The following is an 18,801-nucleotide window of genomic DNA, read 5'->3' on the forward strand; positions in this document are numbered from 1 at the left end:
TAAAGAAAACAACAGAAACAACAAATGAAATGAATTATGACACCTCTATCAACAAAACTGTCTTTCAAAAAGGGATAGTTGAGACCAAACTGAAGACTGAAGACCAGTTCTGGTAGAAAGACAGAAAAGAGGAAAAACGATGAACCAAGAAACTGAATATTATTGAGCTTCTTGTCATTTATTATGCAATTAATTGATTTATTGTTTATTGTGACAGGCGTATGTATGTCATGAGTATTTTAGAGAAAAACCCCAAAGTAGCACATATTTGCAAACCACGTGATTAAAACCGGAAACATCAGGAAGGTAATCTGATGAGACGAGACCAAAACAGAACATTCTGGCCTACATGCAAAACGGTACTGTGAAACACAGCGGTGGCAGCATCATGCCAGCTGGACGCTTTTCTTCTTCATGGAAAGATGCATGTGAATCACTCAGAGATTGGGCTGAACAATAAATCAGCAATGGTGTAGGTATCTATAGATACATGATCAATATCAAATGATGGCGTATTAGGACCACTGTAGAAAGGAGAAGTAAATTTCCGCCAATAAAGTTTTGAGATGTCAGACATTTTCGAGAAATTTTCTTGAGTTTCAAAGTCTTATTTTTTATTTTATTTTTTTTCAAATTCAGAAATTTCCTTGCTTTCTAGATGGAAATCGTCTCAGATTTCATGGCAGGAGATTTATTCCTCCTCTTCTTTTTCTGTCTACAACGGCCAGAGTAAGCTGCCGTATTATCAACAGATACCAAGTTCGATAGTGTTCACTGAACTCCGATCCAGAACCGCTCGGCATTCTGGGAGATGTAGGCAGAGGGAAGGCCACATCGCCTAATCAGAGACGGTTGGAGCTGCAGTGGCCGTTAAAGGCTCTTGAAATCACGTGCGCTCTGATCAAATCCGCTTCCTCCATGAGTCCTTGTAAAATAATCCCATATCTGACCATGATACGGATATCGATGGTTTTTATTTGATTCTGCCCTTTCTGTGTTCTCACCAAGAACACACACACACACACCCTCTGCTTTGGTCCTCTGAGGAGTTTCATGGTTTAGCCAACCCCCACCATCACCACCAGCATGACCATCATCCTCCTCGTCTTCGCCCATTACTGCACTGCCATTACTCTGATAAACCTAACCATGTGTGTAGGGGGCGGCGGGGAAAGGGACCGAACGTGTGTGTGTGTGTGTTTCTGTATGACTCCAGTGGGAATCTCACAGACATGCCGAGTTCCCCCTGCATCTAAATCAGTACATTAAAGGTGCAGTCCGTCAGCGCCTGTGCACACTCTCTCTCTCACACACACTCCGCACTTCAAATCAATACCAAATGCAGCTTTCCAATTAATCACAGAGCTGTATATATATATACACACACACACACGGACGCACACGCGCAAACACACACACACACACGCATATATTCAGCAATAATGCACTCAGCCTTTATTCTCTGCTCTGAAAACACAGCGTAGGTGGAACCTTCCACACCCGGGCTTATTACATGGAGATTTATTAAGGTCTCACCGTGTTTGCATGGATGCATGGATGTGTGTGTGTGTGCGTGTGTGTATTGGTGGCCCTTCGAGTCACAGAGATTCTCACATGCACCAATCTGCATTACTCCTCATCCGGTTATGTGAACGTACAGGGCCGGATTCACAAGGATGCGGGCCCCTGGGCTGAAGCGAGCTTTGGTGCCCTATCCTCTAAAAAATATATATATTTTACTAATGAAAACTTGTTGTGATTAAAACTTGAATACTTGTTTGTTACTAAGTAACAAGTATTTAATACTTCATGTCCAACAGCTCCATGTTGTTTCCAAAGAAATCAACTATTACTTCATTATTTTCAACTACCTGAATATTGTTCGTCTTCATAAAAATCCCCAAAATATGATTACAACTGACTTGTTATTGGCCTAAGAGTGAGATATGAATCACAACTTCTGCAAAACACAAATTTATTAAAAGAAAAGAATAAAAAGCGAGAAAAAATGGGCACCCCCACCCAAAAACAAAGAAAACATCAGACTGAATTCAACAACACAACGGATCCATTCAGAGAGACTCAAGCGGTTCATAAATTTGACAATCAGGTCAGCAGCAGCAGCTGAGGTTGAACTTAATCGAACAGTCAGCGCCCGGCGATGTCATCAGCCCATTGTTCTCTCTGCGGAGCTAATTTCGTTTAAGGTAATTTCATTCTGAAGCCGAGAAAGCAGGTTCTGCCGGAAACATCAAGAGCTGCGACAAAGAGGTGATTACAAGACATTCGTGCTCTGAATGCCAGCGTGACTCGTTGCTCATCACTCAGCCTGGCTCACAACATGGTGGCAACACAATCAGGAAATTGAGTTTTGTAAATATGCCAAGAATTATTAAAGTCATAAATCAATGCTTTGTAGAGGAATTTACGAGTCAACGCATAATCCCCCGCCTTGCAAAATTAGTCACACTCCATTAAATAACACAGTCCCGATTTGTTCCCTTTGCTTTTTGTTGAGGCGTCGCTTTTTTTGGAGTTATTTGACATCCCCAAACCTCAAACGACATCCCCAAACCTCAAACTCTGACCCCAAATCCCAGAGGAGTTGAAAAGCAAACTTCATGAACACGGAGGAGAACCAAAAGTTTTCTAACCATTCGGCCAGACAGAAAATGAAAGAGAAGCGGCAAAAACAAATGAGGTGGATTAGCAGTGCCTGCGAACAAATGAAGGTGTCGTTGCTGTGAAATATAATCTCTGCAGCCTGGAAACTGAGCTGTTAGCATGTTATGGCATCAGGCTGTCATGAGGCGTCATAAGGCAACTTCAGAGTCATTGCAGGGCTGACAACAGCGTCAACATCTCTGAAAAAACTTGGATGATATTAAATATGACAACATCTCATTTTGCTTCGGCAGAAATAAAGGATTTTTGAGTTTCATCCACGCTTATTTTGATAGAACAACACAAATGTGTGCATAATTCAGGGTTCATACATCTTTTTATTTTAAATTGAATACTTCAATAGATTTTCTAAGGCACAAGTAAAACATCTAGTTCTGTTTAATCCTCTGTGAGTTTCTGTAAAATAAAGTACCAAGATGATGCTAAGGTCTGATCAAGCACTGCAGGCAGGGGGCACCCTGGGTAATTTTTTTTGCAAGTTGCATCAGCTCTTCTTATGAAGCTGACACCAAGATTAGTCAGGCCTGGATTATATAATCCTAAAGTAAACAGAGATTCTTTAGAGTGAGTTTTATCTACCTTTACTCTGTTTGTAGACGTTCAAACATGAAGAGGAGCTTTACTGTACTGACTAAATCAGACCTGGTTTCAATCTCTGAACTACGAAAAGAGGCTAAAAGAAACTTTTAAGTTTTATAATGAGTGTTAATTTTTCACTCAGTAACTCAAACCAAACAGATCGATAAGAAAAAAAAGAAAAAAAAATCAGGATCTGATTTGATGTTGCGATTTTAGGAATAATAGAATATTAAATTAAATTCTGTTTAGAGTGTAATTCTTTTACTTTTACATCTTTTAGACAGAATTTATTCACATAAGGTGATTTTTTTTACACCATTATCTCCTGGAAACTGATTTTTAAAAATGTCAAACTTTTCAATTTTTCGAGGTTGTGAAGGAACTCCAATATCTTTCAGGATTTCCCCCAGTGTTTTATAAGCCTGGCGGGCCACCAGGCTTTACTTGTGCCCCCACCAGGCTAAGCTCTGCTTATTTATTTAAGTATTTTTTAAATGTTTTCATTTTTTAAGACTTTATAGTTGGTGTTCAGTTGTTAATCTTCTAATAACACATAATTGTCAAGTGATATTTTCAAATTTCCTGTCAACTTTAAACATTTTTTAAACTCAAAAACACGACAAGCCGCTGGATGAATGACTGCCCTGGCACCCAACCACCGGGCTTAGTAAGTTTTCTGGTGGAAACCTTGTCTGTTTTTCTTATAAAAAAGTAAAAGATCACAGAGTTTCCTTGAATATGTTTAAGGAAAGAATAAAATATTGCAAGCTTATCGTCTTCCTTTCGCAAAACCTGGTTTATTTGGGTCCTGAAGCCTAAGTCGACCAGTATTTCATTGCAGGGTGACAGAAGAAAAAGGGGACTCATCTGTGTGTGTGTGTGTGTGTGTGTATATTATATATATATATATATATATATATATATAAACCTTCATTACCTTCTTATTTAATTCATCAGATAAAATCCCAATCAAGTACATCCAGGTCTGTGTTAGTAATACGAGAAAGCGCGCTTCTCCTTCCACATGGGGCAGGTATCGCGTGAAATTTATGTTATTCTGTCTAATTATTCTCACTTTCTAATTGCTACCTGGTATGTTTAGGGAGTTGAACTCATAAACATTCCTCTGAGGAAGCCAAACAGAATTCATTTACAAATTCCACATGTTAAAAGTTGTATTAATGTCGGCAGCTTTCTCTCCAACAAAACACGGAGGAGCAGAAGTCTCACCAGAGCACAGATCAATCTCTGCTACCTAGAGGCTGTTTTTCCCCCCGTATGAGCGCAGCAAGCAGGCACATACACAACTTCCTACAGGAAAACATTAAAAAAAAAATCTCCATTTTCCCTTTCTGAATGGTGTAAAGGAGGGGAGAGGAGGGAAGGGGCGGAACGAGGCAAACATTTACCCTCCTTGTTCCAGGAACAACATCCAAATGTAAGCTGAGAGGGAAATGTTTTGGAATGACTCTTTCATTTCTCTTCTCTCTTCCTTTTCCTTCCTTCCCCTCCCACCGCCTCGCCACACACACTCAAACTGCATTTGGCTCTCAGTTCAAACGACAGCTAGTTTACCACACTGGAACGAGCGAGTTGCCAAGACATGCGCTCTCTGACTCGAGTGTCCATTTTCAGATCCTCGTCGAAAGCAAAGAAAGTAAATGTCAGCATCAGAGGAAAGGATGGAAGTCAATTCTGATCGAGACGGATAAGAAGCGCTAGCTAGCACGCCCACATGGAGTAAAAAATGTTAAAAAATTCAGGGAAAAAAAAAACCAAAGCCGAAATCCTCTACAAGCAAATCAATACGAGATGTACTGAAACGCGATCCAAAAAAGAAACGACAACGCTGGGAAACGTCCAGAAGCAAACAAAATGTGAGAGAAAAATCTCTGGGATAAAAGTCTACCACACACACCACAAACACCTACACACACTCTGTGAACCCATCTGTTACCCATCAGTGGTATTTGGAGCGGGGTTAGCTGAGAGGGGATCTCTATTGATCTCTGGGTTTTATTCCCGGCAAACAACCGTAAAAGTCTGCTGTTCTATCCATCTCTGGTGCAACTAACCAGGAAACCGATAGCCGTTCATCACCACTGAGAAACACACCGCCCAGGACGCACTGGGTAAACTGGTAGGATTTCTTTTTTTTCCCTCTTTTGTGTTTTGAGATTCGGCCAAAAATCTGTTTTCGTTCCTGTGGTTAGAAGTTTGGGATAAAGGTTAATTATTTCAGATATTTCTTCTTAAAACAAAACGGCAAGATGAAGCTTTCCCCCATTTGGTCGTACTGCAACCGCAAACGTCATTGGATTGGGTTGGAGTTTTAAATCCAGTATTCCTACAAATAAAGCCAGTGTATATAGTTTCAAACCAGAGGAAAGCTGTTTTAGAAGTACAGGATCGGAAAAATTTAGCATTAGCACTCCTGAGTCAGAAACTTTGCAGAAGCTTTTTTTTGTTTTTGATGTTACGTCTGGAAGTTTTATGACTCACGTCTCAGCCGGCCCTGCACACCCAGAGACTCTTTATTCTCTCAAACTGCTCGGGCTTAGGCAGACTGATGGGAGAGGCTTGGTGCACGCCACTTTGAGAGTCTCGGTTTCTGCAGATTCACCCGTCTGGGGACTTTTCTGAGGAACGCGACTCCAAATTATTCAAGGAAAACCGGCAGAGTTGCAGTTTTTTTTTTTGTAGCAACTAAGTCAAGCATTTGAAAAAAAGTGTAGCTTGGGAAGCTGGACTATAGGAACAATGCTAGTTACCACATTTACCTAACTTTGGCGTTTGCAAAGCAGCCAATCCAGGAGAGCCATTTATCTTTTATGGCGTTGATTGGTTGCAAAAGAGGAGCTAAGGACAATTATAGTTTCCGTTGTGTGTGTTAATGCATATTAATTCAGTAGTAATGCGATTTTTGATGAAGTTTCAGGTATTCAAGTATTTCAACCATTTGTAGTTTTTGTGGTGCCAAACATCCATGAATATCAGGGATATTGTCAAATTGCAATTGTCATAAAAATGCAATAGTAAAAGATTATTTTGAAGCAAAGTTTGATATAATGTAGAGCTGTTTATTAAATCGATTTTAGCAATTAATCAAATTTCTTGTTTTTAAAGGTTACATTTCTAGGAGAATCTGGATTTTTTTTGTTGTTGTTGTTTTGTTATTCACCAATGAAAAGTTTCTCCAGTTCAGAATGATGCATCTGTATCTGTATCGGTACCGATGCTGAAACAATTCTAGCCTGGGTATCGATGATAATGTGCCCGATCCATAAGGGCAGATCTAGTCGGTCTGGTTCTATGATTTGTGCTCTGAGAGACGTCATAATTTATTATTTATTTTACATTATATTTGGAATTCCTAATTGAACTTTCTGAACTATTTGAAAGAAAGTTTGTCACAGTTTATTTATACATTTGACCAAGCCAGTCAACCTGTTGTTTACATCAGTTTTGTTATTATTTATTTTACATTAGCTGTTCTACTCCTAACTACACTGAACAAATTAAAGTTGTTTTACATGCTTGACCAAGCTGGACAAACAATAGTGTATTTAAGTGAGCTGTACTGGTATAGAGTTATAAAATTAATGTGTAATTCAGTACATTTATGTCTGTTTGAAAAAAAAAAAAGAAGAAAGAAATGTTAGTCATTTCAGCAATATTTCTCTATATCAGATTTGTATCAGCCGATACTAAACTTCGGATATCAGTATCAGAAGAGAAAAAAGTGGATCCCTAGTTTTATTTTTAAGCCATATCATCCAAACCTACAGATATTTCATTTCAATACATTCTGACTCGATATGCAAGGAATAGATTCAGCTTTTATACTTTTAGTGGTTGAGATACCACGTCATGTGAGCGGTGAGACAAAGTCCAAGAAAAACCAATGAGTCACCGTTTACACCGCTGACCTACGACAAAGGTCAAGACCAACCAGATCATCCAGTTTGGTTCACCGCAACTACACTTCGATGCTCATCTAGATGAAACCAAGACAACTCTGCAGCCTGCATACCTGAGCTGCAGGCTAACGCACTCAGACAAACATCCACGCTGGAAACGGTTTCCTCTTCTTGCTTTCTGTCTCCTCTCCTCATGGGGACGCAGCTGGCGACGTTCAAATGATTCAATAATTAAATTGGATGCATTTAAATGCAGCCGGAACGCGACTCAAGCTTGAAGCCGCAACACTGTTGTGCCGTAAAAATGAGGGAAAAAAAGGGAAGAAAAGAAAAAGAATCACTGGTGATGTAATTAGTCGCAATTTTAATCAAGAGTGTGGTAGCATGTGTTCTTGATATTGGGCAGAGAAAAGGAGCAAGTGAGCTGGGATTCAACAAGTTATGAGATCGAATGCTTCGGAATGTTTTATTGTTATAAAATATAAATGTTACTTGGTTCAAGTGCAACATCTGTGGCAACTCGCAGCACAACCCAGGAGGATTTATCCACAGCGAAAGGCCTAAAGCTTGTGGAAACAGAACAAATCCGTCTGGATGGACGAGGTGAAAATGGGACATTTCACGAGATTTAAAGAGATGAAGTGAAAACGGGGAGTCAGAGCAGCATAAATACTAAAAGAGTGGACTTTCTGCTGCTGCTGCTCTCTGGAAAACACATTTCATAACTCCCTCCACCCTTTCCCTCTGACTCATTTCAGAGCTTCATATGTTCAAAACATAAACACGATTGTGTTAACACACAAGGCATTCATTTGCATTTTCCAAATGTCCATGTTGTTGTTATGTGACAAAAATAGCATTTCCAGGAATTATGCCACACCGCACTTTGCCTACCAAATACTAGCTGTTTTGTGTTGCAACATATACTTCAAACAAAACGTAGATTACAGAAGGAGTGCTGTATGTGTGAAAGCACGAAGGAGAAGCTACAGACGAGTGGAAGGTTTACAAAAGCATGCAGGAGGAAAGAGGAAGATATTTTTGGCTGTAAAAAGGGAGTAGCTTGGATTTTTTCCAATCTGGGAATATTATTCTTTTAATTCAGGGCTGCAACTAATTATTCTGTTGAACATATTCACAGACCAAGAAGGTTTTGCAAATTAAATATAAAATGTATATTTTTTGTGCAGTTTTGGCTTCATTACTCCTCTTGAGTACGTTGGTCTTTCAGCAAATGGCCGTTTTTTTGAGCCTGCATACTTGGTAACGATTAATCAATTACCAAGTTAGCGGATGATTATTTCAATAATCGACTAATCACAATTAATCGTTTCAGCCCCATTTTATTTTAGCAATAAAACATATTTACATTTTACAGGACCACAGGCACAGATATTCTGCAGCGCTTCAAGCTCTCTTCTGAAAATAATCAATTACAAGAAGGCGTTTTTCCACCGCAGAAGTCTGAATTTGCTATGAATGGGAAATGTAGAAAAAGCACGGGTGTTACTAATAACATTATCACTGGCTCAGTGAGCCACGAGTGTGTGACAGCGATGTAGCACGAAAGGGGAGATGGGACCAAACCGTCCAAAATCCAGCCGGACAAACAGCCAACGTCCCTGCCGATGTTCTCAGGATGGACGGAAAAAAATGTATGTGTCACAGTAAATGACGCACAGCTAGGCGGCGACGCGGATAAACACACATTTTCATAAAAATAAAGAAAGTGGGGTAAACTTTAAAGAGCTTGTAGAAACCAATCATCTGCCTTTTCTGAGTCAAAATACGACAATTTCACACAGACAAGTAAAAGTAACATCTTGATAATTTCATTCAAAATATCTAGAAATGTAGAAAGTTTTTACTTGATGCACAGATTTTAGCAGATATATGGTGGCTTTCAGGTGGTCATTTGGTGGAATATGAACATTTTTGCTGCTCAGGTAAAGTCTACACACAGAATCATGCCAAGAACAACAACTCTCTTCAGTAACTGTGACCGAGTGAAGATTCACTGGTTTTCGGTGTTTAGAAACGACAATACAGGAAACTATTTTCTATGACATGTAGGCGGTTTATTCAGGCTGCCAGAAAGTGAGAGAGAGCAAGACGTGCAGCAGATAAGAAGAAGGATTTTTTTGTTTTGTTTTTGTCTGAGCTTTTGGTCCCGGTCGGTAACGGGACACGGTGGTTTAGAAAATGTTGGAAGCCTTTTGGAAATCCCCATCTCTAACAAATACACACAAAAGATGATGTGTTGGTAATGAAAATCCTAATATGAGAAGCTCTAGACAGGAAGACTAGAAGAGACTCTGAATCCATATTTAACATCATAAAAGGGACAAACTATTATTGGTTTGTTTATTTTTATCTGGAAAAACCATGACAAATACTGTGATTCATTATCATAGCAACAAAATTATGGTTGAAAATGTCACTTTCCCTACTTCTTATTCTATGAGAGAATCAGTAAAATATATATAGAAAACCTGGAGCACAATTATTGCCAGTTTAGACATACAAAAGCAATATTTAACCTAATGGGTGTGTGGAAGAAACTGTATTTTTAGAGCAGCTTTTGTGTTTGTAGGATTTCATGATAAGCAGTGATATTTTCACAGAAATACATTTTATGGTCTCTTGGCTGTATCAACAAATGTTGTGGTTTTTAGGGCACCGCTGCCAGTTCCTGTAGTTTCTAAAGAGAAACTGAAATGATCTAAAATCAATCTAAAATCAGATCAAGCGGGTTTACAAAAACAGAGATCAGATCTCTTTAAGAGCAACATAACTGTTTAAAACCTAACTTGATGGGTATTTATTGTGTTGTTTACCATTTATTGTGGTAAATTTCTTAGAAACATTTCGGTTTATTGTCACAATAATTTCAATTAACGATGTTTAAGAAAAAAATAAAACCGTCCGTACTCCGAGGATTGATCATTCTTACCTTTTTGTTTTTACTACTTCTTCAAAATCTAAATACATTTGAAAATATGATTAAATGCAGTTCACATTTATTCAGCTGGTGTACTAAGAAAGACCATTACAAATGGGAATGTTTTTAAAGAGCAGTATTTGTTAGTGGGGCTCTAATTGCTGTGTCATGCAGTTGCAGTCATACCTAAAAAAAGAAGCAATAAATAGATCTAATTGTCACTTTTATTGTTATCATAATAGTATCAAAGTATCACGATAAAACCTTAAGTACCTTAATATCAGTAACTGATCTGTGAGCACAAAAAAACAACACGCACAATAACAAAAACTCAAAGTAAACATTACATTCAAACTAAAGCGTTGTGAATCTGATCTGTTTTGTAGCGTTGCCAAACTTTCCTCCGTCTTGTTCAGCTGGAGTCGATTTCATCGGCTCAGCAGCAGAACGTGCGTTCAGCAGTGACTGGGTGTTTCTTTAAAGTCACCGCGCTTTATTTGGCTTATGGAGCGGAGTCATGTAGCCAAACAGACAGACAGCGCAGTGTGTGACCTTTGTGTGTTTGAGGCTGTTGTTTGCTTTAAAAGGGAGGGGTCTGGCCCAGGGAATGACTGAGCTAATGCTTTGGGTATTTCAACATGCCATGGCTTGCTTGTTCTCTCTCTCTCACACACACTATCCAATCACTCTTATGTTTGACAGGTGTGTGTTTGACGGTGTGTGTGTGTGTGTGTGTGTGACAGAGAAAAGAGCGTAGTTTGTCTGTGTGTGACAGGTTTATTGTAGCAGGGCAGCACTGCCTTGTGCATTCTCTTAAGGAGGCTGGTTTTTCTCCTGAAGGATTCAATTAATCTGAGCGAGGACGTGTCCGAGCCACATCCTCCCACACACACACACACACACACTCAGAGGTCTGTGCTTTGAATACATATAAGCACACACGGTCATCACATTAATTCAAACAGAAACACTAAGCGAGCACTGGGGAAGACAAACTGGTACAGAAATCAGTCGTCTGCCCTGTGAACTCCATGAATTACAACATGCATGTGCCCTTTCTGTGTGTGTGTGTGTGTGTGTGTGTGTGTGGTGGGGGGAGTCGTAGGGAAATAGATTGAGAGACCAGCAGGGTTACCACATTTACCTAACTATATGAATGCTTTGCGGCCGAGATAAATCTCCTGCTTTCTTTCTAGAGTCCCCGGGGAAAACCCCCGGCCGTAGTAACCGCACTAAGCAGAATCACATGTCCCTACGTACACACACACACACACACACACACACACACACACACACACACACACACACACACACACACACACACACACACACACACACACACACACACACACACACACACACGCATTTTACACTCACGGACACACAAGCAGCAAGCTCAGCTCGTAACCTTCGAAGAAGACGAAAACACAGACTTCCACCTTAGACACTGTGCCCGTTTAATTCCCCTTCCACATTGGTCTCCAGCTGTTTTCATTCCCCTGTGAAAGCAGCACCACAGATACATGAGTCTTAGTCCCAATCTTTTCCTCTAAAAACACACCTACTGGTCTGCAGAGACCAAACTGAGCTACAACACATCTGAAGCTACACGATTCTCCCCAACAATCACTAATGGTGTTTTCTGTGTCAAACGACACAAACCAATTTAAAAACTTGTTCCCCGCCTCGCCTATGGTGGCGCTGCACCAAGAGTCACAGCAGGAAGCAACTTGAAAAACCTCTCAAGACGATACGAGTTCAGCGTCCTTCACAAAATGTAAACGGAAATAGAGTAGCGTCACATTTTAGTAGTAGTAGGATTTCCATTTATACCATTTCCCCAGCTAGTTTTGGTTGCATTTACCCAGAATGCCCTGCGATATAGTACACTTCCTGTTTTTGGAGTGGTCTCCAGTCCACTTGACATTTTATATCTATTTACACTACATCAGAGTTCATTTGAACCAAACCGAGACCTAGGTTTTTAGTCAGACTGAAGTTAACATTTTTGGGCAGCATAAGAGTTCGATTGTGCATTCACAACTCAAAAAACAAAGCGGACTTTCTACGACAATCAAACTAGATTTTAATTAAAGTGGACCAAACAGAGCTGGTGTGAATGCACTCCAAGTTTCTCTTGAAGCTACTGCCAAGAAATAGTAAAGTAGCATTGCTTCAGACTGAAGCGATCTGAAAAGAAATGTTCTCACACTTGCTATAAACGGTGAAAAAGTTTTAACCTAAATATTTAATCTGAATACCCAGGAGCATAAATTCCTGATGCTGTGAGGCGCTCTGCTGCGCCGCTTCACTGGTCAGAGAAATAAAACCATTTCCAGGCTCCTCTCCTCACATTTACACATTTACACTTTGTTGTGTCTTAGTGTCTCTACAGGAAGAGGACAGATGGCCTCAATCTGGAGACAGAAATGCCGGTAGAAGGAGGACCAATTAAAGTAATTTTATGTTCGTAAACACAAGCTACTCCGGATAAAGTTCAGTATATAAAACAGAATCGGCTGCGCAAAAACAGGAATTTGTTTAAAGTCTTCATAAGTCCTCCCTTCTTTGACTGGGTTGCACTAGCAGCCATTCAGAACAGTAACTGGAGCCCAAGTAAGGCTTGCCTCGCTCAGGCTGAATAAGAGCGAGAGAGAGCAAGACTTCCAGCAGAAACCAGGAAGGCTGGATTCGTCACTGCAAGGTCCGATTCTTTTCAGCTTTCAACTTCATGCCCTCATAAAGATGTTAGATTTAAAAAAGGTTCACGTAACAGAACCCCAGAGTTAAATGACCTACGATCTCCAGGGACACATTAAGGATCCGAAGCACCAAAATCGTCTTTCGCCGACGTAGATCCGTGACGAAAATTGAGTCATTTGTTTTTTTGGGGGGGGTTTTGCATGCTGAACTCGATGGCCAGGTCCTGGTAGAACCATTTCGACAGAGCTCTGTGTGAACTGTTGTGTGATTGGTCAGTGGTTAGTTGCCCAAATGATTTTGTCTGAGGTATTTGTAAAACCGTGTTGAGCAACAACTTCCGTCACATGAAGTGAAGTGATTATACAAATTACTACAGACTGCTCAGAGGAGGGATAGACGTTTTTTTTGCAGAGATGTAGCACGAGCAAAAGCTGACATGAATCTACATGCGGCTGCAGAAGTAAATATGGATGCTACATATTGTCAACACATACGGATCGATTAACAAGTGGTTGTGCACTCAGAGCAGACTGCTGCCGTGCTTCTTTCATCCATTTTTGCTATTGATCTCGGCGCTTTCCGCCTCCTCTTTTGCAGAACTGCAAGTCCGTCGCAGAAACGAGCCAAGAGTTCGATGACCAGTCAGACGGAGGTTGCTTGGGAAAAACATCAAAAATGAATCCCATTCAGGACAACGTATGGATCTTTCCAGGGTCTGACCTGAATAAATGCATAAAAATAAGAAAAACCCATTTAAAAAAACTGAACTGGGTCACACGTGCACAGAAAAGTCGGACTCGACGTAGAAAGAACTTAAAAGTGAAATCCACAAGTTTCTAATCTGACAGATCAGAACTCTTATTACTCCGTTTTGCCACCTCTGGTTTCCATAACGACAAAAGATTACACAGCCTATTATTGATGTGGCTTGAGTGCTAGTCTCATTTTTATCTCTGTTTGTTTTGTACAAAGGCAAATCAGTTCTACCTAAAACAGAAACATAGCACTCAAAATGAGTGTCTTGTTTTACTCAGTTATCTGTTTATCACATTAGCAATGTTATATGTTGAGCAAAAATATAGTTGCAATTATGTTTTTTTTCCCCCTTACTTAAATATTTTAAAGAAAAATAGGACAGATTAATAACTAGATTGTGTTTTTATTGGTATACGTTCATCTAAATGCTGTTTTTTTTCCCAGTTTTCCTCCAAAATGATTTATGAACAACATCCGAGTGCAACAATTAAAACTCATTAGACTGTATGGGATGAATAGGATTCGCTGAAAACTAATATACAGCTGAACCGTGCACTCAAATGTGTTGCTGGGATCAATTATGTCATCAGAGAAAACTTAGAAAACATTCTCGCTAGTTGAACAAGAACTACTCGGAAGACGTAAATAGTCGACTCTTGTCGAGATCTCGGCTCTAAATTGGGAAAAGAAAAAAAACAAAAAGGCATCTCGACTTCTGTGAAAGCCGTGTAAACGAAAACAGCGAGAGAAATCCCTCGACTGCTCCCACTGCATGTCGAGCAGAGGATCTGAGGAACAGCAGCTCATTTTGCTTTTACTGGCTAATTATTATGTAATAAGCCTGCATAGTGTGATTACAAACCAGGAAGAAAGATTTCTACCCCTTCTTTTTTTTTGGTTATTGTAATGTGTGGGGATTTGACAGAGAGCAGCGCTATAAAGCTAAATGACCCGTGTCGTACCTCGGTCTGCTGGTGGGGGGGAGTGAGAGAGAGTGAGAAGGTCACCGTGTGGGCAGAACAAAATACATCCCAGTTAAAAACGAGTGCTTCATCCACCAATCCAGACTGGAACGGTGGCTGGGTCAATTCCATCAAACAGACCCCCCCTGCCTCCACCAGAACCCCCCAGTCCGCCCCCGCTTGTACACCGCCCTGGGCTCTGCGTCGAGCACGTTCTGCAAAAGCACGGCCTGCACACACACCACAAGCAGTTTTCAGCTCGTTTCGGAGCCACAGGAGAGGAAAGAGGAGAACGTCGCGTCATCCGAACCGAAAGAGTTTTTAAACAGACACGCCGTTTTGTGTCGCTCAGGCACACGTTGGCTTCAAGGGCTGCAAAAAAGAAGAAGAAAAAAAATCCCATTCATCTAAAGCCTGCAAGAAAACCCCCGCTCTGGTACTTCTCCCTGCAACAATGCGTCCATCAATCATCGTAACACCCCTCACTGTGAGCTGATTTCATCTCTGACACCTTTTCTTGTTTGCGTGTGTGTGTATGTGTGTATAGAGTGTGTGGGCTTTATCAGAGTGTCAAATTAATGCTTCATCAGAGCCGTGCCATTCGAGCCCTGACTTTACTGGAACCCCCGGTCCCTCCGCCTCGACTCTAACTCCAAAGTCGCCAAAAACTGGAAGAAAACATCCGGGGTCGCGGTTCACAAAGCCAGGAAAACACACAGCTGTCATGTTATTGTTGAGTATCGCAAACGACTGTCAGATATCCAGAACTCTTGAGCTCTAAGACCACTAATAAATAAATCAGGCCTAGTGGGAAAAAAAAGCGTGTGGTTTTGCACCCACTGATGTAACCGTGTGATTCCATGCAGTTTTAGTTTGGGGTCATTTCACTGAATTCGAAAACAGAAACTGCTATTTTGCCTGGGTTGGTGTTGGATTCTCACGGTATAACCTTGAGTAAAAATACCTCATTTATTGTGATAAAGCTCGAATTCTGATTCGTCGTCTTTACGATAAATTCCAATAAATGATGTTTAGAAACTTCCAAAACTGTCGGTATTGTTTTAGATTGTTCCTTTTACCATTTTCCTCCAGTGTTTGTTCAATGAGAATATCAATGAATATCAATAAATTTGAAAATGTGATTAAATGCAGTTGGCGTGTGCAGCTTAGAGACACAAATCACACTTATCGTATTACAAATTGGAATGTTTCCAAAGTATTTATGTTTGTGGGGCAACGATTGCCAAAAAACAGTAAATATACATAAAAATAGTTCTGATGTGGTTCTGGTACCACAAACAGTACCAGAAAACATCATGATAAACTTTAAGTCCAGGTTGCACACCCAAGGACTAAAACAATTTTACTATTAGCAAAACTAGGTTATTCACAAAAATTGTACCCATCTTCATTCCTACGTAGCAGAATATTGCCACTTGAAATATTTCCAAACAGCTAAATCTGTCTTTCAGCCAGTTGACCAGCAGTGCAAAGCAAAAAGCGCTGTGTTAGCGATTCCTCTTGCATCTCATTAAACAACATTTGTACTGTAGAAACAAGAGAAGCAACAATCAAACCCGACACTGGGTTCTGGCTTCGTTTAAAGCCTGACCTGCAAACTCAGATTTGGGGTAAATTTAATTTGTTTTCTTAAGAGCTGTGACACATTAAAGCAATAAATAAAAAAAAGAGTTAATTCCTCCTTGATACTTGAAGCAAAATCAAAGCTCATGTTGATGTTGATCTGCTGCTACGACTTAAAAATCCTTAGCAGGTGAAAACATTTTAAAAACTTTGGCGTGATCTCTGCAGAAAACCAGCTGCAAGTAACCGAGTCAGGATTTTTGTTTTCCATGGAACGTCCTTTCCATTTGCCCAACATACAGTTACAGGATAGCCAGCTCACTCCTACCGTGCATCACAATACCGTGTGCAAACATGCACTGCCTTTGCTTTTTTAAAAGCTTGCGAGACTAATACGGCGATGAAAGCAAGAGGAAAATCACCAGCTATACATCAACCGTATTTGATGTACACACATACACCTGCATGATGGCAGTCACTGGATCTCTCCTTCTCTGCTTTTCTTCAAATATCCCCCTGGGAGTTTAGAGCTGCAGCAGAGAGAGAGAGAGAGATGTCCAACAGGGGAGGAAAAAATGATGCACAAAAACAAGAAACAGCAGCTATGTGACAAATGGTCCATCACTGGAGGCTTTTTACTCCAAATACGGAACCACCGTCATTCTTCCCTCACACAAACACTCAAGCCATTTCAGTCCCCATGGGTAAACAGCGCTCTGTCATCCCTCTCTATAAGGTCACACAACTTCCACCATTCCCACTCTCTGCGGAACACACAGAGCGCAAGCTGCGTTTGCTCTCCCACCACTAACAGCGTAATGATCCGCATGCAATCAACAGCCCATTGCCACCTAACCCGCACCGCGCTGCAACAAAACAACCCGAGCACACACCAAAGAAATAAAAACACACACACACACACACACCTATCTGTGCCCGAGAGAAGGACGGACGCTTTGCTTGTGCTGGAAACTGCCAAGTAATTTTCCGCCGCAGAGGCTGACAATCCTTTACATGAGCTGTTTACATCTAAAACTTGCCTCGGTGTCATGAGCGAGTATCTACACGAAATCTACCTTTACGCTCCGAAAGCAACCGAAAGCCACAAAACTGTGCAGATTTTCTTCTTGTCGTTGCGCAGTCAATGTGTTACGTCTATACCGGTTTCAAAAGTCAACCTTCTTCGTGTAAAAAAAATAAAAAAATGAGCACTTACTGTGGTGTGAATGTAGGTTAATGGCCGATGGGAGAAATTTCCCGGAGTGGAGAGGCGGCGGGTGGCTCGCGCCCAAGTGGCCGGGCGAGGGAGGGATCCTCCCGGCCGCCGCCGCTGCTCCGAGTCGGTGAGACTCCATGGCGAGCCCCGCCAACAGCGGCGGGGGGACGTGGACGGATCGAGGAGGACCGAAATCTCTGCCATCCATTATCCACAGATGGGAAAGTTGTTGCAGAAAAATGCGTCCGTTCGGATAGGTCCCGGAAAATTAAAAAAATAATAATAATAAAAGCCAATTCTGGCTATAATAGTGTCTTTAGTTTCCCAGGCGATTCGGACTCCTTCTCAGCCATACTGCTGACCTATATATATATATGAAGAAAAAAAACAACAAAAAAACACAAGATAAACATCACTCGATGCAGAATCCTACAGCAGACCAAAACTATGCTTTAGTTTCGGGATTTCTCTCTTTTCCAGCGACAAGGCGGCCCATACCCAGCAATGACGCAGTTTATAAAAACACTTCAAAAACTACATTCGCGATAAAAGCTGCAGTCGAGCGTGGACCGACCGAGCTGCCCCCGGTTGTATACTAACTGCAGACTAAAACAGGAGTCAAACTTAACGTGTATAATTTAATGTTTCAATGCCTGAACGGTACTCCACCTCCTCCTCCGCCCCCTTCCAACCCCGCTGCACACCGAGCCATGCAAGCCGCCCTGGAGCTCCGCAGGAGCGGCCAGCTGCTCTGAGCTCGCCGCGAAAACGCCACCGGATCCCGCTACAGAAACGTAAAACGCTCCGCTCTCTCTTTTTTTTTACTTTATTTTTTGAAACAAATCATCTACTTTACATACATCCGACAGTCCAGCTGCCTTCACGGCTATCTTGGAGAGGGGTGGGGGAATGTAAACCAATAGTCTGTCCATAAATACTAAAGGGCGCATCAAATATAAATTTCAAACGGTTTAAAAATAAATAAGGTTGTGGAAAAAAAAAGAGCATGCATCATTAAACAGCAAGGGGTTAGCGGTGTTTTGTTGCCCACGCATGTAAATTTAGTACGGTGTTGCTTGACCAGTGGACATGGGTGCTGACCAGAACCTAACTAGATTGAACATCTACCACCTGAAATGTGACTGAATCTTCACATTAGTAGCACTTTGTTATTTTATTTACAGTCTGGGAGCATCGCAGCGACGGTGTTGATGTAGTTCCAAGAAGTAAAATGTTGTTTTTTTATACCGAATTTTGATTGGACATTATTTCCCTGTATTACAGAAATCTACATTAGTCTATAATAATAATAATAATAATAATATTTAAAAATGACTCGATTATAAAAAGTTAGTTAGCAAGAAGCTGCGACGTTAATCCAAACAATGTGCTAGAATGGGTCTCGTCGTTTTAATCACTAATGTGAGAGAGAGAGAAATAAAAACTAATTGGAAG

The 18,801-nt window shown here is 40.8% G+C and overlaps 1 protein-coding gene across 5 annotated transcripts in view; it reads right to left on the reverse strand.

Annotated features, from left to right (window-relative positions):
* The window catches only part of tnrc18 (trinucleotide repeat containing 18), a 63,958-nt gene that overhangs the window by 43,723 nt on the left and 1,434 nt on the right, over nt 1-18,801 (reverse strand). For 4 of the 5 annotated variants that reach the window (XM_081609764.1, XM_008415584.3, XM_008415582.3 and 1 more), the window contains exon 2: nt 17,347-17,708. In XM_081609764.1, the coding sequence (XP_081465890.1) occupies nt 17,347-17,554 (208 nt within the window). In that variant the 5' untranslated portion in view covers nt 17,555-17,708. Of the gene's footprint in view, nt 1-16,589; nt 16,608-17,346; nt 17,709-18,801 lie in introns of those variants that run through there. The other variant, XM_081609765.1, reaches the window with a different exon arrangement.

This window comes from Poecilia reticulata, chromosome 8 (genome assembly GCF_904066995.2).
Source record: "Poecilia reticulata chromosome 8, P_reticulata-male-v2, whole genome shotgun sequence".
Classification (NCBI taxonomy): domain Eukaryota; kingdom Metazoa; phylum Chordata; class Actinopteri; order Cyprinodontiformes; family Poeciliidae; genus Poecilia; species Poecilia reticulata.